The following is a 20,802-nucleotide window of genomic DNA, read 5'->3' as shown; positions in this document are numbered from 1 at the left end:
TCTAAAACAGGTTTCAATATATAATTCACTACATTAATAGATTTTCCTATTTTTCTTTTCTTTAGATTTTAAAATGTATTAGTCAACTTGAGTTGGCACAGTTGATAGGGACTGGAGTCAAACCACGGTACATTTCTGGAACAGTACGAGGTCGGGAAGGCTCTTTTACAGGAACAAAGGACCAGACTCCGGATGAGTTTGTGGGTCTCGGGCTAGGTGAGTAGATTTCATTGGTATTTATGGATAAAATACAGATTTCTCAATGTACCAGACATCTTAACACTTGAGCACTTCCTCGAGTACAACTTGTTTCCATCTGACTTTTTCTAGGTTTGAGTACTACCAGTACAACAGTGACTCGCTTTTGGGTCCTCTTTCAATCAGACTTTTCTTTGGTGATCTGGAGGAATAGTTTCGGCTGGATGGCTGAGCCTTCATACTTTGTTTTCTCAATGTTAGTGTGAGTTATTAGGGACCTTTTAAACATTCCCTCTTACTTGGTAACTTTCTGTTTAAAGTCAGCACTTCTCCAGCAGAGTTGCCAGTCCATCAGGCCTTCTGAAAAATATCTGGACCAGTATAATTAGTTTTGACAGAAACCTGGACATTATTATATTGTTCCATATCATCCCCTTTGGGAAGTTCTTAGATTCAATATATGTAGAGGGCCACCATTGCAGAGTCAATCTTGGGTAGCAAACAAGTTCCTAAGCACTTGTATTCTTATAGCAGTAAAAGCTGCCTCTATGATAACATTTAAATAGTGAAATTCGGCAAACCATAAAAACAGTTCCGGAGTAAAGTAGGCGATTGCTATTTCCATTTTGTTTCCAAAAACTAGATAGCACATATGTCAGTACCCCAGCCGTGTTTCATTTTAAATGGTTTGACAGACCGCTATTTTCCATGATACTATGCACAGGGGTAAACCTGTCAAGTTGCAAGTGTTAGGCAGAAACCTGAGCAGTTCCCTCTGGGACCACTGCAAGAGATTTAAGACTACAGGTGTTTTTGCAGTTATCCCACTTGGTAGCAGTCTGTACCACACAGATTCACTTGGTAGCTGTGGCTGAGAAGTCAGACTTCCGTCAAGAAGAGTTAGGCAGTATGCAAAGTATACACAATAGGCACTCAGATACAATAGCACAAGCAAACACTGACCAGAGCTTTGGTATCAAGGTATATAATTATTTCTCCAGCATGGGGTCTGGCAAGGATTCACATGCTCATGAATATTCCCCGTCGTCAGGCTGGGAATCCTCGGTAAAGAAAAAATCAGTATCAGTTTCGTTTCTGATCTGTCTTTCGTAGTAGTAACCAATCACTGATCTCTGCGTCATACTGACCACAGCCAATGACTGCCCTCTACCTAAACCCTGCCTCTGGCAGCCATCTTCAGATTTTTACTGCACGTTCAAGTGTTGGGATCCTCGTGCTATTGCTCTCGAGCGTTAGTGCTTTTTTCACGTTTTTTCTCAGAAAAATTTCTCTTTTTTTGGTCAAAAGAGCCTCAAGCTCCACCGTTTCTTCATCCGATTAACGGGGACCCGTGTCGGATTCGTCTACGCCCCTCAAGGGTGAAGATTTCGTCGAGCCACGCTTTTGGAGGACTCCAGAAGTTTCTCAGGCCCATCTCGGACATGGCCCAGGAGAAGGGAAGCTCGAAGCCCGGAAAGCTGTTCAGGGTCTGCCCTGGATGCCAGCTTCAGAATGTCTTTAAGGAGGACGAATACTCCCTTTGCCTTTACTGCCTACATGAGGACAAGACGCACGTGGAGAAGGACTGTGCGTTTTGCGGCAATATGTCGGAGCGGACCATGAAGGGCCGCCATCAACGTCTCGCCAACTAGTTGGAAGGAAAGAGCCCGTCAGGCGAGAAGAAGAAGAAGAAGTCCGAGCGGTCTTCTAAGACCTTTGAGGGCGCCCCGGCGACGGGGGTCCAACAGAAGGCCAAGCACCGCGAGTCCGCTGGCACCGGTAGCGCCGAACGGTCGGGCTCTACGGGCGCCAGGCAGGGCGCATCCTCCCCGGCGCCATCAACCACGAACCAACGCTCTGGCTCGGGTAAGAGGAAGGCCGAGCACCCGGCGAAGCTCCTGGAGAGACCCCGGTCGAGCTCGAAGGCCCCATCGGAGGGGGAGCGAGGCGGTGACCCTCCCCCCCAAGGAGAAGGCGGTGAGCGCACCTAAGGTGGTGAAAGCCTTAATCCACCTGGCCAAGGCCTCTATCGAGACAGTTGCGGCGGCCCTGGCTCAGCCTGTGGAGGCTACACCAGTGGTGGCGACCTCGGGGCCCAGAGTCTCCCTGCCACCGCGGAGGGAGTCCTCTTTCATGCCCATCGACAGGACCCCCGTGAAACCTCCGACGGAGAAGAAAAAGGGGGGGCAGGAGGTCGTCGTGGATTCGGCCTCAACCTCTGAGGAGGAGCTGATCGAAGTCTTAAGCCAAGGCGTTGGCGTGGAAGAAGACCAGCCCGTCGGGAGGGACCCCGACGTAGGAGACGACGAGAACGTCGAGGGTGCCGACGGGGCTCCTGACCGCCCGTCGGACTCCCCTCAACCAGTGCCGCAAGACAACTCGGCGGCCATTTTGTTGGCTATACAGTCCTTATGCTCGGAGATAAGGACGAGACTGTCGTTACCACCAACGGAAGAACCGCTCCCGACGGGGGACCCGGAGCCAGGCCCTTCTGGGAGCCCTCCCCCTAAGAGAAGAAGGATTCATCCTCCACCTCCTTTTCAGCCATCGCGCCCTGTTCAGCCCTCCTCCCCGTCCACGAAACGTGGGGATGATACGGGGACTGAGACGGCCGCGACGGGTACATACGACGAGGTTTACGACGAGGATCTCCCGTCGTCACCGCCCACCCAGGCTTCCCCCCCCCGACGAGATTGGATCGTTTCACTCCATGATCGCCAGGGCATCCGAGCTTTTCCAGCTCTGCCCGCAAGAGAAGAAGAAGGAAGGTTTCATTTATCAACGGCGCGAGACCAAGAGGAAGACGGTCCTCGCTGTACCTCTACTAGACGATATTTGGGATGAGGGCCTAGCCCTCCTCAAGAACCCATCCACGACGCCGGCTAGAAGGGATCGGTACGTGAAGAAGTACCGGGTCCCGGACGCGGCTCCCTTGTGCCTTTGGGCACAGCCGACCCCGGACTCGGTCGTCTCCGCAGCGGCCAGGAAGAAAGCGGGGGGGGGGGGGTGCGGCCTCTACGTCGACCTCCCCGCCGGACGGCGAGGGAAAGAAATTAGACACGATGGGACGCAGAGTCATCTCGTCGGCAGCGACGACGATTAAGGCGGCCAACGCCTTGGCTATCGTAGCCCGCTACGACAGGGAGTTGTGGTACAAACTGGCCCCCCTGCTGGACTTCCTACCAGCAGACGACAAGAGGGCAGAAGCCCTAGAGATCTTGCAGGAAGGAGAGGTGGCGTCGGACCACGCCATTACGATTGCGACGGACATCGCTGACACTGGATTTCGCCAGTTGGGCAACGGCGTGTGCCTTAGGCGGCGTGGATGGCTCAAGGCTACTGACTTCCGTCAGGACGTGCAGACCAGAGTCTTGGACATGCCGTTCGACGGAAACAACCTGTTTGGGAAAACAGTGGACGATTCCCTTCAAGCCATCAAGGCGGACACGGAGACGACCCGGGCTCTTGGGGTTCTCCAGCAACGGCAGCCACCCTTTCGGGGCGGCAGAGGCAAACAGGGTGGCTCCAAAGGTTCCAGCGGCGGATTTTCCACCTACCGTCAAGCGGCCCGTTCGTCGTCACAGGAAGCTTACAGGGGACGAGGCAAGTCAGGCGGACCCCGCCGTCGTCGCCAAGGAGGACAAGGCGGCAAAGCCTTGTCGAAGCAGGACTGAACCGGCCGTGGGGTCGGGCCCCCACCGAAGCACCCCGGTGGGAGGCCGGCTGGCGAGCTTCGTCAGCGTGTGGGAGTCCATCTCCACCGACCGTTGGGTGCTGGACGCCCTAGCTCAGGGTCACGCGCTCGAGTTTCTAAAGAGGTGCCCGCGCGTCCCCCCTGTGGCCAGGAAAGAACATCACGTCCCTCAACTTCTCTTGGAGGTAAAGGCGATGCTCAAGAAGGGCGCCATCGAGCTCGTCCCAAAGAGGCTCCGGAGTTTACTCAAGATACTTCCTCGTGAAGAAGACGACGGGAGGATGGCGTCCCATCCTGGACCTATGACGACTGAACAAATTCATCAAGGCACAGAAGTTCCGGATGGTCACCCTCCAACACGTCCTGGGTCAACTGGAGGAGGGTGATCTCCTGTCGTCGTTGGATTTGGAGGATGCCTACTTCCATATCCCCATCCTAAAGGGACACCGAAAGTTTCTCAGGTTCATGGTCCAAGGGCGTCACTACCAGTTCAAAGCCCTTCCCTTCGGATTGAGGTCGGCACCCAGGGAGTTGACCAAGTGCCTCACACCGGTGGCGGCGCAGCTGCGCCGAGAGGGGATCCACGTCTACCCCTACCTGGACGACTGGCTCATCCGAGCAAAGACGAAGGAGCTCGCCGTGGAGCACACGGCAAGGACGGTCCAACTACTCACAAACCTGGGATTCTCCATAAACTACGCCAAGTCCCACCTGGTGCCCGCGCAAGACGCACTGTTTCTGGGAGCGAAGCTCGACACAGTGTCGCTTCTGGCCTCTCCGTCGGAGGAAAGGACGAGGGCCATCTTGGGCAAGGTGCAGCGGATGCTGGCTGCGGACTCGGCCAGGGTGAGGTCCATCAAGTCCCTCCTCGGAATGATGTCTTCTTGCATTTATCTCATCCGCCTGTGCAGGCTCCGGATGTGCCCGTTGCAGGAGTTCCTGGAAGCTTCGAGGAGAGGATCACACTCGACGAGAGTTTCCGACGAGCGATCCGGTGGTGGGGCACCCGCGCGCATCTGACGGCGGGCATGGACTTCCAGACCCCCGGCCACCAGGAGACAGTGACCACGGATGCCTCCCTAGAAGGGTGTGGAGCGCACACCGAAAATCGCCACGCGAGAGGCCTTTGGCTTCCGACGGATAAGTCCCTCCATATCAACCTCCTGGAGCTCAGTGCAGTGTTTTGGGCCCTCAGGTCCTTTCTTCCGTCCCTCAAGGGCAAGGTGGTGAGGATCTTCACCGACAACACCACCACCATGTTCTACATCAGGAAGCAGGGCGGTACCAGATCCCCAGCCCTGTCCAAGGAGGCGCAGGATCTGTGGCATTGGGCCGTCGCCCAAGGGATGTTTCTGGTGCCGTTTCATCTGGCAGGGATAAAAAACACCATTGCCGACTCGCTCAGCAGAGAGCTGCGCTCGTGCCACGAGTGGGAACTACGACAGGATCTAGTGGACCGCCTCTTCCGACGGTGGGGCACACCCCAGACCGATCTGTTCGCGACGGCGACGAACTCCAAGTGCCGGAGGTTCGCCAGCAGGTTTCCCCAGCCGAGGAGCATGGGCGATGTTTTCTCGTTCCCCTGGGAGGGCCTGTTTCTATACGCGTTCCCTCCATTGCCATTGCTGATCCGGCTCATCAACCAGCTCAAGAGGTCACGGTGCAGGATGATCCTCGTTGCACCTGCGTGGCCGAGGCAGATATGGTTCCTGGACCTTCTGGAATTGTCAGCGTCCCCGTCAATCAAGCTGCCAGTGGACGCGGATCTTCTCTCCAGGGAAGGAGGCGCCATCCTCTATCACGACCCAAAGTCGCTGAACTTGCAGGCCTGGCTCCTGCAGCGTTAGAGTTTGGAGGATACGACATACCGGCCGACTGCAGAGAGGTTCTTGCAAAGGCCAGGGCGTCCTCAACTCTTAAATGCTATGGACACAAATGGAAGAGGTTCTCTGTCTGGTGCCACGCACAGAAGATTAACCCTCTACGGATTACGGCTCCCCAGGTACTGCCGTACCTTCTGACGCTGGCCAAGGCTGGACTGGCGCACGCGTCCATCAAGATTCATCTTGCTGCGATCTCCCGATACACCAGAACCTCGGGGCGGACATCTTTGTGGTCTCATCGTCTGGTGAAAGAATTCATGAAGGGACTGTTCAGATCGTTCCCGCCGGTGAAGGCTGGGGCCCCGGCATGGGAGCTCTACGTGGTGCTGACCAAGCTCATGGGACCTCCGTTCGAGCCTCTGCACTCGGCTCTGTTGAAGTTCTTGTTGTGGAAAACAGCGTTTCTTGTGGCCATCACCTCCGCATGAAGAGTGGGAGAGATCCAGGCCCTTTCCTGCAAGCCCCCGTACTTGACTTTTCACGACACGAGGGTAGTGCTTAGGACGCACCCCTCCTTCATGCCCAAGGTGCCGTCGGACTTCCACCTCAACGAACCCTTGGTGTTGCCTGTTTTCTTCCCATCGCCTTCGTCGCCGGCCGAAAGGACTTTGCACTCGCTGGATGTGGCTAGAGCGCTGAAGTTTTACGTGGACCGCACAAAGTGTTTTCGGAAGAAGTCACAACTTTTTGTGAACTTTGGACCTGTCAATCAGGGGAAGGCTCTCTCAAAGGCCTCCATTTCCAGATGGCCCTCCGGCTGTATCATGTACTGTCATCGGTTGGCAAACCGACCGCTGCCTGGCCGTCCGAGAGCCCATTCCACCAAAGCGATCGCAGCTACCACGGCGTTCCTATCTGGTGTGCCCTTGCTGGACATCTGCAGGGCTGCTACGTGGAGGTCGACGCACACCTTCACGAAATTCTACTGCGTCGATCGGGATTCCAGGGAGGAGTCCAGGGTCGGCCAAGCAGTGCTGCGCAATCTGTTCGCCTAAGGTGAGCCGGGTGAGGAGGTAAGAATTGCTTAATGTTGAGTTTGATGTAATTCTTAATGTTGAGCCTTTGCCACCTCCAGTGGTTGTGCATGTGTGTACTGCTATGTATTCTTTATTCATGAGCATGTGAATCCATGCCAGACCCCATGCTGGAGAAGGAACAAGTTACTTACCTGTAACTGTTGTTCTCCAGCATGGGTCTGGCATGGATTCACATGCGAACCCTCCCGCCTACGCCTCTGCGGCTCTTCACTTGGTCATACTGCCACTTCACGTGCTACCAAATCTGAAGATGGCTGCCAGAGGCGGGGTTTAGGTAGAGGGCAGTCATTGGCTGTGGTCAGTATGACGCAGAGATCAGTGATTGGTTACTACTACGAAAGACAGATCAGAAACGAAACTGATACTGATTTTTTCTTTACCGAGGATTCCCAGCCTGACGACTGGGAATATTCATGAGCATGTGAATCCATGCCAGACCCATGCTGGCGAACAACAGTTACAGGTAGGTAACTTGTTCCTTATTTAAAAACACACTGATTGAAACACTCCAGCACTATTATTGTAAATCACTCTCAACACAGTTACTATTATTATATATACATCCCTTATTCCTTATCAGACAAGTCTTAGTTAACACCACTTATTTCCGGACAGAGGTGAGCGCTTAACTATAGATGACACTCCAATAAGTTAACGAAAAAGGGAGGAAAAAGGCAGAATGCAGGAAAATACACCACACTAATCTTTAGGAACTTTAAAGCAAGGCAGGAAAGTCAAAAGTTACTTGTGAGCCAAAGTCCATAGGCCGGGCCCACTCTTGGAGAGAGCAGGGCACAAATGCACCCAAGATCACACAATGACAACAGGCTTGAAAAGTCTTACAGGGAGTTCAGAAAGGTTTTAGTTAGGCTCAGAAAAGTTTAGCCAGGGTGTCCCAGGCTAACCCAGGTTCGAAAGCCGGGGGCTAAATCTACCCCGTACAGTCGGTTTCAAGGGAAGCCAGGCGGAACACGGTACCTTATGTGGAAAGGATCCTCCAGCGGGGGCAGTTGTTCCTGGCAGCGGGTGCAAGTCACGGCGTCGTCCAGAGGAAGAGAAGATCTTGACGTGGAGGAAAGATGAAGGTCGTTGCACTGCCAGGGAAGAAACCAGCCGCGGAGTTTTCCGGTTAAAGGTGCTACCCTTTGATTCGCGGTAGTGGTAAAACGTGGTATCCCGGTTGCTGGGGTGCTTGGCACAGGCAAGGCGGCCACGAGGTGCTCCAGGAAGCGAAAAAGGAAGCAGACTGGTTATCCCCACTAGTCGAAGAAAGAAGACTCTCCGGGCTGGAGATCTCCTCTGTCGTTGGGAAAAGTGGTGAGACGGTCCAGCAGGGCTCCACTGGTGGTGTCGTAGCAGGTCGGCTCAGCTTCTCCCACGTCGGCTTCTGAGGTCCTGTGGCGACTTCTAAAGTTCCAGTCCCCAAAGCCCTGCTTTTATGCAGAAAACCCCCATTCACTTAGCCTAGCTGTCACTCAAACATGCTAAGTGGTGAGCCGGCCGGCTCACCACTTGGGCCAATCAGGACAGAGTGCGACTAGAGTTGCCTAGGCAACTCAGTCCAGGGTGCCTAAATCCCCCTCCACCCCTCCTAAGTACCCCATACAGAGTGGCACCACTTTGGAGGGCTTCAGTGGAGAAGCCTGCCAAAAAGTGGAACAAAGGGCTCAACTTGGGTTGGAGTCACAGAAGCGAACACAAACGCCATTTTAGAACCGAGTTATGGCAAAAAATACCAACCGGAGAATTAATATTAAATAAATAAACCAGCGGTATGTTCGAGGCTATAGGAATTAAATAATTAAAGTTGGTAGCCTCGAACAATGGGAAATCCCATAGAGATATATTTGCGGTCGAATATAAAAAGTAGTATCCACTGCCACCAGCCAAAACTCGATCAGGGGGGACGGAGACGTGCCCCCTCGACTAACAGACCCCAGGGCAATCGAATTGCCCCGGCCAGTACGTCCACAATATGATGGTTTGTACTGGTTCTGTTCAGAATTTGAGACTAGTAAAGTCAATGGTGACTTTACATGCCCTGGGAGACAGTAGTCAGTCCCAGGGTATGGAGTCTATATTGGGGGGGGTCACTATGACACCCCTGTGTTACTGCACTGAGGGTGCTGTGCAACACACATCACAAAAACACATGAAGCCCTATGGTGTAAAAGACCCCATAGCACATTAAACACATCTAGAGTCAAAGAAACACACTCAAATCATGCCCAAGAGTGAGGGTAAAAGAGTCTCACTCTTGGCAGGAGAAAAAAAATAAACCCCAAAAATCCAGCAAAGCTGCTGGGGGACTCACTAGATTAGGAAATTCAGCCTAAACCGAGAATTCTCCCTAACAGCAAGTGTGAGAAACCAGAAGGTATCTGTCATCCAGGTGGCCAGGACACAGCCATCGCTTTTGGATACAGTTCCTGGGGGTGGACCGGTGCGAGAGGATTACCTGGGTGAGGGGTCTTCTGGGAGTGGGACACCGGATGGTGAGATGCGGTATCCCCATCCCTGCAACACCTTTACCCCATCCTACCAGGTAGGATATTTAGGAACTCACCCCCTCACCTTTTACAACGCAAACACTTTCTCACAGACAATCAGCTATGAGAGAAAACGGGCTAACACCTGAGCCGTATACCTGATGTGTCCCAATACAATGGCCAGGCAGTTACTGACCATTACACACCTGACCTCCATTACACTTCCCCACACGGATAAGCACATGAGGAAACAGCAGTTCCAAGGTGGCAGTTTAACAAGAGGAGAAAGACAGCAAAACACAAGGGGATCGCAAGGAGGGAAGTTCCCTTGACCTTTCCAACAAGGAACCGTTACTTTCACAAAGCCACGAGAATAGAAGGCGTAAGACCTGGAAACCAGGCTGAGGAATCTCTCATTGTGTGTCGGAGGTACCCGGGGCCCTCCCGCGTCGATAATCAAGGTTCGGAGAATCGCCAGCTGCCGTGCTACTCTCCTTGGCTCCAACAACAAAGCAGCGTCGGTGAAATCAACACAGCCAGTGAGTTGGGGAGACCGATACAAGATGAAGACAAGGTTGCAAGCGACAACATTGTATGACGAGCGCTGGAACAAACATTGTATGAAACGCGCGTGATAACCAACACGTGTAAAATTGAACTGCAGTTCAGTGATTAAACTTTAAAACCAAGATACAGTATCTTTGAGTGAGTGGTCCAGCACTGCGTGTGTGCTCAATCGGTGGTCTCTGTAAGGTGTCCGGCTGAGAGATGACGAAAGTGAAAGAGTGCAAAGGATTGTGAATCGAAGTGGTCCTGCGACGGGTCAAGCAAAATCCCGTGCACAATCGAAAGTTTTCGATGTTCATACAGTAAAGAAAGTTTATAACAAAGTAGATAAAGTTGGTCCGAGCCCGGCAGAGGGAGACTGATAAAGATTTTGTGTTAAAGCGGAACTGAGCCCGGAGAAGGGGATCCGGGGTGACCCGTGAATCACCTGAGAATTTTGATATGTGAAATTCCTGAGAACATTGTGTTAGTGGATCTGAGCCCGGCAGAGGGGGGTCCGAGGTGAATAGTAAATCACCCAAGAATTTGTTTTTTATATGTGAAATACAAAAAGAAAAGGAACTTTATTGTTTGTTTGATGTATCAGGCGTTCTGAAAGAAGAGACTTTGAATGGCAAAGAGACTTTGGCACAGAAGGCCATGATGTTAAAGTTTTATACTGCACCCTCATACTAGAGAAGCCAGAGACTGTGCTTAGCTCGAGTGTGCCACCTTGTACCGTGTTGAAAATGTGGGGAAGGGAAGCCAACGGCTTGAATATCCTGACATATCATTTCTTGAACACTTTTCTTTTGCATAACATTGTTTCCCATACTATTTGTATTTAGAGGTAAGGATTGGCAATAGGTGTATTAGTATAGGCCCTTCTATTTTGACAAGACACCACTAGGACTGCGTTATCATTATTTGATGGTCGTAGCTTGCTCCCATTTTTAGATTTAGGATTAGATTGGTGTTTTTCAGACCCAATTGAAGTTCAATAAACACCCTTGAACTGTGGTCACTTGTGCCTGTTTTACTGCTAATACCATGCCTTCCTTACCCCAGCTACTAGCCAGCCGAAAAGGTACTTGGCACCTAAATTCTCCACATATACAACATTTCTTACTCGCCAAGAATCCATTATAGCTAGCCAATGGCTAGTGACAAGGGTGCATTTCCAGCCCTGCTTTGCATAAAGCTAACATATTTATGCCAGGAATCCACAGTGCTCGATTTGAGAATCCTGGTACTATAAGAGTCGGAGGGAACACCCTGTATCGTTCTGTCCGACCTTGATGGTAATCTGATCTAGAATAAGATTTTGCGTGACCAAATTCATAACATTCTGCACTCTGTCCTCAAGCTGGGAATCATAAAACCCTCTCGCATTCAAGAGCATACGTAACCTGGGTGGGGGGAATGCAGTGTGCAGCAGCGTGGCCGCCTGAGTGCCTCCTGTAGAAACAGCGAGATATTACCTGAAAATGATTGTTTGCTGACCATGATCTGCCTCCTGACACACAGCGGACGTTTGTGAGCCCTCCCTGAGCCTGGGCATGAGTCTTAGCTGATGGCGTGTGACAGACGTGTTGGCTCGACCTGCATGAATATGCAGCAAGGCCTCCCTCCTGAGCCACCCTCAGCCCGGCACACCGGGGTCTGGGTGATTGAAGCCGCTAACGCGCTGCAAGTCTCCTGGAGGCCAGTGGCGGTGAAAGAAGCACCTGGTCCGCCTTGCCTTGATGTCTCACTGATGCCACGCGACCCCACTGTGGGGTGCTCTGAGGTCCTGCAGCCGGCGTGAGGCTGCATTCTGCGGGGGTGAACATTAACCGACAAGGCCTTGTCAAATAGCTATGCGTGACGCACACTGTGAGTACCTCATCCAAGCCCCTACCTCCCCCCGATAGCCATTGCGGGACGGACCAGACTATAACGGGCTCCTGCGGGCTCCGCGGGACACCAGCATTTCACTGCAGCAGGCTGCTCTCCGTTCGGTCCTGCCTGGAGGCGGGCCCCATCATCACCTTGTCGGAGTGTGCACTGGTCGGGAGGCCTGGTTGGGAAGTCCTCCTTCATCGCACCATCTACGCCCTACAGTTGGTGGCGTGGGGCGGGAGCCCTATCTCTGGAGCAGACCCTAGACACCAACTGAAGCTGGGGTGCACTCTGCTGCACACCCTGCTGGGGTACGCTTGATCCATGCAGGGAGCCTGCCCAGATCCCGGCTGCATCTCAAGGCCTGCCTCAGCCACCGTGGTGGGGAATGATGGTCAGCCTAAGCCATGCATGAGCCAGAGAGCTAGCCCTGCATACCAGAGGAGATCCCCTCGAGGCTGAACCCACTGCACTGCCACTGTGGAAGCAGGGGACCAACTGGATGGTAATTCCCTTGCCTTGTAATAAATCCAGGGGGCCAGCTTGCCTAAGAGGGTCCGCTGAAGTTGCGCTCCACTTCCACTGCACGCCTGGCTGCTTGTTGATGCCCCTGCACCACCACCCCGCTCCGCTGAGTGGGACCTCAACCGGCAAGGTTCCGGGGCTTACTCAGAGCTCAGGAGTGTGGGGTCACTCAATGACTGTCACCTCAAGCTCCCTGGCTCACTCAGTGGCGCCACACACCGTGATCCCACTGTCTTCTATAGCTCGCAGACCCGAGAGGCTATCCTTGCGCCATGGCAAAATCTGAAAACCTCGGACATTGCATCCCTGCTGCAGATTCAGGACCAGGGCAGGAAAGTGAGTACAAAAGTGGCTCAGGTCCACGGGGGACACACAGGGGGACAGGCATGACCCACAACTGGCCACAAAAGAGGACCTGCTGCAATGGCTAACCGAGAATAGGAAGGACATTCAGGGTAGCCTGGTGGAGATGGCAGGGAAGCTGTCGGCTATTGACAAACGCCTGGCCGAAACCGAACCAATAGTGGAAGAAGTCAAACCCACCCTCTGCGAGCAATTCTATGAGACGAGGGAATGGGACCAACGCATGGAAGTGCTTGAAGATAAAGTTGCCTTTCTGGGTGACAAGTACGAGGAGTCAGAGAATCACTTTCAGCGCAACAATATTTGCATTAGGACATGGGGGGTTACCTCTTAGGTACCTGACCACAAGCTTGAGGCTTACATCACAGATATCTTTCGCCAGATCCTAGATGCCCCGGCAGATGATCCCGATTGAGCTGGACAGAACACATTGAGTCCGGCTGAATGGCCTAGAGTGGCGCAAACTTTCCCCTGATGTCCTCACGAGAGTTCACTTTTACAAAGTGAAGGAGAATATTTAAACAGAGCCCGGCAGGCAGATGAGATTTGCTTCCACGGATCCACCCTGGCCCTCTACGAAGATTTAGCAGGCATAACCAGCGCAAAGTACTACGACCACTAACGGAATGGCTCTGCAAGAAAGATGGGCGTTACAGATGGGGATTCCCCGCGGCCGTCCATTTCACCTACCGGAACCGCTCCTGGTCTGTCTAAACGATGAAGGAGGCTGACCAACTTCACTCGCCTAACACAACTGGTCCGCCGGCAGAGGTGTACCCAGACCCAGATACATCGGCTAGAGCCAGACTTAGGGTAGGACCCTGGACAAAAGTAGGAAAAGGCCAGAGGAAGAAAAAGGAATCGAGTCCCCCGATGACCGCGCATGGCCTGGAGACTGGTATCAGCAACGTCTCTGGCTGCTCCTGCCAACCTACATCTGTGTACGGGGGAGACTCTGCTACCCTCCTGTGCTCGGGGCTTGTTACTGTTTGGGAGAATTCTCATTTCTTTGCTAATTCCCTTCTACCTTAGAGACCCCCAGCCCTTTTGCTGGACTTTAGGACTTTACATTTTTATCCTGGAGAGAGTGAGACCTTTTCCCCCACTCTCATCTATTTTTTTTTTATTTGAACCCAGTGTTTCATTTGGTTTTTGAGTCTGACCAACTCCATAGGCATCGTATTTTTTTATTGTGACACACAGCACCCTCAGTGCAGTGTCACAGAGAAGTCCTTTGGATTTCTCTTAAGGTTTAAATAACTTCTCTTCGATAAACTACTGTTTCCAAGAGTAGTAGTAGTGTGAAATTGACTTTACTTACCTTTTTCTATTGGTAGACCGAGAACACGCTGTTTTACATAGAGTGCTGGAGGGGTTACTTGGTATTCCCTTGGTCTACCTTCTCATGTAACATTTTTATGTTACCCTTTCTATAATTAATGGCTGGTGGCAGTGGTTTGTTTTCCCACCATTGTGCATTTTTACCGCAGGCAAAATCCTCCGCTGCAGTATTGTACCCATGGGTGCCCATTTTGTCAAAATTGTCCCGGTCTTCTTTTTTTTACCATTTCTTGTTGGAAACATCCTTCTTGGGATTTACTCTGCGCACAAAACCAGGTTTGGTCCCTTTGTTTGTTTTGTCTTTAGCGGGATTCACTGTTGAAGTCTGCCTCTGCATCCAGTGTGTCTAGCAGGGGAGGAAGCGAGGGAGGTTCCCGAAACTCCCTGTGCTGAGTCTCGATGGTTACAGGAATGCTCTCAAAGTTGATTGGCTGGCTGTCTGTCTGTCCTTGCAGGACAGCCACCCTGCTGTATGAGTGACAGCTAGGCTGCGAATGAATGGGAGAGAATTGCATAAAAGGCAAGGTCTTTTGCAAGGAAGGCATAGTCGACCACTGGAGGAAGCAGCCGAAGAAGAAACTAAAAGAGAAGCCTGCTGCACCCTCCTGGACCGTTGGTTTGCCCGGTGAAGCTCTGCTGCAGTGCTGAATCTCTGAATTTCTAATCGACTTGAGAAGCCCAGAAAGGACGACTTCTCCCCTTGGGTTGGTGAGACCAATCGGCCCCAAGACGAACTTGCCTGGAACCCCTCTCTCTGCTGACTGTACTTCTTTGCTGCTGCAGGAACCGAGTGCCAGGGGACAGGGACACCAGGATGAGTGCATCGCCTTTAAGCCAGACCCGAGCTCCAGGAAGATCCTCCGTACTCCCTCGAAGCAGGACTAACCATGCCTGAGCCACCTCAGCAGAGTGCTGGACCCCAGAAGCAAGGAAAGTCCACAAGGTGTCCAAGAAATGCAGTGGTGCTATTTGCATGTAGCTTAAACTGCAAAGTGCAGCTGATCTGAAGTGTACCTATTGCTGCCGCTGACCTTTAAACCGTAGTGCAGGAGTCCCCAGACGTCCTCCCTCTTGTCCCCATGGGTGTGGCCCAGGAAGAACAGGAACAGAAGCCAGCTGGAATCTTTTCTTCAGACTCAAGGTACTGTGTCACTATGGGTACTTGCCTCAACCTTTTGTCGTGTGTAGCTTGCTTGCTCTCACTGTAGACTTGCATTGGCTGCCCTTTGCAGAGTTGCTTGCAGCTTTGCCCTTCACAAGCCTCCCAGCTTGTGGCCCAACATTGATTTCTTTAACAACAAAACTCTCTTTAACATTGTGCAAGACTTTTTCCCTATCTTCAAGAAGTGCCTCAGCTCCCCTAGACTTTGCTGAATTGACATTGGCTGTTCTGCCTCCCCCCAGACTCTTCTTACCCTCTGACTTTGTGTTGATTTGCCGCTCCAAAACATCATACATACCTTACTTGTATAGCTGGGAAAGGGTTAACCTATATTTCATTGGGGGATTGAAAAGTGCTTACCTAGTTTGAGAAACTTGTTAACCTATGTTTCCTTCCCTAACCTTTTCCTTTTTGCCATAACTTCAGTAATGTATTTAAGTGTAAAAAGTGATATATTAATGTCCACAGTTTCCTAGCAATTGAAGTCACCTCTGGATGTAGGACGTTTCTGTGTGCCATCCTAAAAGGGTATCTACTTACTGAAGGAGTGTAATTTTTAAGTGTATTTAAGTGTTGCATATTGCTCCCTTCTAAAGAAGGCTTAGTTTAAAACTGACTGTTAAATTAATAAATAATTATTTTAATCAAGAAACCTTGAGTATAAATGTTTTAATACATGTCACTGTGAATCTCTGTTACAACCCTATAGCTCAAATTGACCCCTCTTGCGATAAGCCTGGCTGCTCAGTCACTCTACCAACTTGTGTAGAACAGGCCTATACCAAAGGTTGGGTTACCTATTGCAAAGAGGGCAAGGCTGGTGTAGTCTCCCACAGGGACACTACATACAATCTTGCCTAATAGTTACTCTTAGTTGGGGGATGCAGTCTTGGTTATAGTTCAAGGCTTAGGCGACAGGCTACTCCCTGTTACAGGTTCCCCATATCGGTTCATTGGTCCCCTAACGACCGAGATTTTTGATGTTAACAAAGTTTATTGGGAAGATTCTGTTTTCTTTGGGGAGGGCACAGGGGGTGGGATGCATTTTGGGACAGAGGGCAGACAGCACAGGGTGGAAATTTTAGGGAAATTGGTGTAGTGGTTAGCTGGCTAAGCGATCAGCCCCGAGAACAGGATGGCTAACACTTTTATTGACTCATGGAATAGTACACTGTCCATGGTCACCTGGAACGTCCAGGCCCTAAATTCGCCTGTCAAGCGTAGAACCATATTGGCAAAGTTGGGTGACTTTTCCCCCCTCAGTGGTCTTCCTACAGGAGACCCACCTGTTGAAAGCTGACGAAAGGGAGATTCTCACATGCCTGCTTCTCGGCAGGGTTTTTCACGACTAGCGGAGCAAACAGAAGAAGGGTAGCTATCTATTCAATAAAGCTACTCCCTTCATTAGAATTCAGACCCTGCTTGACCCTACCAGGAGCTTTCTAGGGGTTAAGGGTACCTTCTTGGGCAGCACCTTTACATGTGTTACCGTGTACTCTGCCCCCCCCCCGCCCATCGACCGACAGGACCTTTTCCTGCAGGGCCTTTTCAACAAACTGCACGTCTTCACTGAAGTTGGCTTTTGTCATAGGGGGGGTCATAGGATTTCAACGTGGCATCTAATCCTAACCACGACAAAACTCTCCAGGCATCTAGGGTGGATTACAGGAACTCACTGACTCTCATGCGCCTTCTGCCTGAGCTGCTGTTAGTAGACATCTGGAGGCTACGGAATTTAACTGCCAGAGACTATAAACATTACACACATGTACACTTGGGTTACTCCTGTATCGACATGCTATTGGTCTCCCTGGCCCCCTCCATCCCTGAGAGTCTTATTAATGTGGTCTATATTTCAAACCATGCACCGGTCTGCCTCAAACTTTCAATTACTGACCTCCCTCCCGCAGCCCGTAGACCCTAGAAGTTCTTTAGCCCAATTCTCAGGGACCCGCTCGTCCAACAGGAGAACAGGACAGCTATTACCACTTACTTTGACCATAACCCGACGGGCGATATATCCTTAGCTATGGTATGGGACGCTATGAAGGCAGTGGCTAGGGGCGAGATCATAAGCCTTATCTCTTCCTACACGAAGGGCAGAACTCACTTGCAGCAAGATATAGAGGACGAGATTCAGAGACGGGAGACTGCACATAAACTCTCTGGCTCCCTCAGAGCTAGGCGCCTCCTGAACGTAGCCAGGACTAAACTCATTGCCCACCTTGCAGAACGTACGTCCCAGGCCCTTCGTAAGGTCAAACAATGTTACTATACCAGAGGGAATAAAGCCAACAAGATACTAGTCCGCCAATTGGCTAAACATAAAGCCTGCAACAATGTTCAAGCCTTGCTTGACGACGACAGTGGCTCCTCCTCATGGAGGAGGACAAACTAAATTGGGTTCACAATTACTATACGGATGCTGCATCGGCCTCCCCACCGAGCATGGACATCCTGAGGAGCTATTTGAGGCATGTCTCCTTCCCGACCCTTGCTCCCACTCTGGTTGCGCAACTTAATACAGCCCTAGTGCCGGATGGATTTACCTCTGATTTTTATAAGGCCTACTGTGAGACTCTTTAATTCTTTCCCTGAGGCCCATACGCTTACGCCCACAATGCTTACAATCTCCACCATTCTAATTTTGAAACTGCACAATGTCCCCCGCCTGCTCGACTCATATCATCCAATCTCCCTCATCAATATAGACGCCAAATTGTATTCCTGTAGTCCTTGCCACGTGGTTGATGATGGCTCTGCCAACTCTGATCCATTCTGACCAGACTGGCTTTATAACCCGCCGGCCAGGATAACATCCGAAAGGCTCTCAACTTGGTTCAGATGGCAGACAGGGTGAAGATGAAAGCCGGCCTCCTAGCCCTTGACGCTCACAAGGCTTTCGCAAAAAGTCAGGCCTGGGACTGAAATTCCGACAGTCTGTTCTGGCTATATACTCGGCCCCAATAACCCAGATCCTACTTAACGGGAGGCCCACCCCCTAATAAAAGTTTGCAGATGCAAGAGACAAGGGTGCCCCCTATCCTGGCGGCCCAGGTGCGTAATCACCCCGATAATGGAGGTATCCCTTACCAGGATCAGGAACATAAAATATCCCTATACGCGGATGACGTATTGCTCTCCTTGACGGAGGTGCTGCACTTGATTCCAGCCCTGAGGGTCGAGCTGGCGGTAGCATTAGTACCCAGGGACGTCGATACGCTTGCTGACATCTCCTCGATTAAATGCAAGCGAGACCACTTGGGGGGTAAACATACCAAGCTCCCTCAAATCACTATACTCTGGCAACTTTCCTTCTCTATTAATGCGGGTGGAACCTGACAAGAAACGGTGGAACAAGCAATCAAAATTGTGGCTTGGGCGCTCACAGCTGTTGAAATGGCCATTGTTCTTAGGCTGCTCTACCACTTTTTGGGCCTCCCTACCGCTGTCCCAACTCAAAAATTACATGAGCTACAATGAAAAGTTTGGCTTACATTGTCAACACCGCAAGCCGAGGGTAGCCAAAAGAGTACTGCCGCCTAAAGAGAACCTAGGGGAAGTAGGGGCTCCCGGCATTTACTGATATTTTCTCGCCTCCCTCCTCTCGAATATCTTTACATGGGGCCAGTCTGGGGAGATCCTCCGATGGGCACTGATTGAACGGGAAGCATCACTGATCCCCATGAGACAGCTGTCGTTTGTTAAACTGGGCGGCAGTTCGATCAGACCGTTCGCCTCACCTCGACACTTCACGCACTCACATGCTGGAATCTGGCAACCAAAAGATGGAACACTCCTATGGGCTTAGGCCCACTATCACCTGTGGTCAACAATCCCGAGTATACCCCGGGCAAACACGTAGCAACATTTGCAGCTTGGACCGCCGGGTGCCTGAGGAAACCTAGATAACATTTTAATGCTGGGTCCCTCGCTCACTTTCGAGGAATGCAAGCAGTTATTTTCATTACAGGAGGGGGAAGGGTTCTAGTACCTTCAACTACGCCACTGGGGTTGCCACCCAACAGTTCGACAGAGAGGCACTAGATCCCGGAACTCACTTGCTCGACGGGCAGATCCAAGGGCAGAGTTTCAGGGCTTTACAACCTGCTCGATTGCTTTGTCCCACAAGAACGATTGCCATATATGGTGGGTTGGGAGAGGGATCTGGAGGTTGCCATTTGGGAGGACTCTTGGCGTCACATCCGGGAACTGAACCATAAGGCCTCTAGGTGCACCACAAACAAGGAGTGCCAGCTTAAACTTTGCTACTGATTGTATTATGCACCAGATAGACTCCACTGCATGGCCTCCTCGTACCCTGAGAACTGCTGTAGAGGGCGTCAAGAAAGTGGAGCCTACTTCCACATGTGTTAGCTATTCTCTAAGGTCCAGTCTTACTGGAAGGAGGTTCTTTCAAACATTAGAACTATGCTGGCAATTGACTTGGCTCATGACCCTCTGATCATTTTGTTGGCGGATTGCAGGGATGGACTTTATCCTCTTACGGGCTGTAGGGCTAGGCTTCTCACTCACCTCCTTGCAGCGAAGATCGCCCTAGCAAGGAAATGGAAATTTGCAGACTGGCCTGTGCTGGGTATGTTGTGGGGGAAGCTATGGGATGCTGGCTTTAGAGAAAATTACAGCCCTGGCAGAAGGGATGTACCCCTCCTATGTGGCAGCCTGGCTCTCCTTTATAGAGTACACACAGGAGGCCCATCACGGGGCGTACAAGCCTAAGCTATATAAATACCTAGCTCTACTCTAGGACTGGGAAGGGACTCGCGTGCTGCCAGTTGATATGCTCAGGTCAGTGTACAACAATCCTGCTGATCACATGCTTATCCATTACGTACTTTCGTTATCAAAGGACTATGATATCCGTTTATATTTGCATATGTTATCAGTGCGGCCACCCATGTCTCACAAAATTAAAAAGAAGTTTTTAAAAAAATAATTAAAAAAGAGCATGCATAACCAGTCTCCAAACTGTTTTTTTTAATTCTCTTTATTGATTTTACAAAATGTTAAACTTCCCCCCCCCTATCACTTTCCCCCCCTCTAACATCCCCTGCTACATTGAGGGTTCGGCAGTCTCTGCCTCTGGCTGGATTTCCCCATTGAGGTTCCATTAAATCAGGTCCAGGAGTTGGAGCCGTTGGGGGCACCATTGGGCCTTATAGTCATCTTTCAGGAAAGTCAGTCTCACCCCAGTAGGTTGCACATTTTTTCAAGTTATTGTTCATAGCATACGTGGCCCATTCTAGAGCCACTAGCTCCTACACTTTGTGTAGCCACTCTTGCACTTTTGGGATGTTTGGCCCCTTCCATCTTTGGGCGATGAGGGTCATTGCTGCCAGTGTCAGGACCGCCCTTGCCTTCTCCCTGCCCAGACTCCCCCCCCCCCCCCACCCCTTTCATCCCCGCAAGACCTACTGTGGAATTCTTCTTGATTCTTCCCCATATGCCTGAACGTGTGCCTGCAACACCTCCCTCCAGAATGGCTTAATCTTGGAGCATTCCCACCATATGTGTGCTGCCATCCCCTCTGTCCCACATCCCCGCCAACACTCCTTGGATGCACCCGGGTATATGCTGTGTAGTCGGGCGGGGGTATAGTGCCACCCATACACGATATTGTACCATGCCTCTTGGAGTTGTGAGGCCCACGCTACTCTGGGTA

The 20,802-nt window shown here is 51.4% G+C and overlaps 1 protein-coding gene across 1 annotated transcript in view; it reads left to right on the top strand.

Annotated features, from left to right (window-relative positions):
* ARFGEF1 (ARF guanine nucleotide exchange factor 1) overlaps nt 1-20,802 on the top strand; it is a 1,973,034-nt gene that overhangs the window by 1,279,935 nt on the left and 672,297 nt on the right. Inside the window, exon 22 of the mRNA XM_069621149.1 lies at nt 66-216. Within this exon, the coding sequence (XP_069477250.1) occupies nt 66-216 (151 nt within the window). The remainder of the gene's footprint in view (nt 1-65; nt 217-20,802) is intronic.

This window comes from Ambystoma mexicanum, chromosome 5q, assembly GCF_040938575.1.
Source record: "Ambystoma mexicanum isolate Mex_15411 chromosome 5q, UKY_AmexF1_1, whole genome shotgun sequence".
NCBI classification, from domain to species: Eukaryota; Metazoa; Chordata; class Amphibia; order Caudata; family Ambystomatidae; genus Ambystoma; species Ambystoma mexicanum.
Note: the sequence above shows the minus strand (reverse complement) of the source record. Positions and strands in the feature narration are given on the sequence as shown.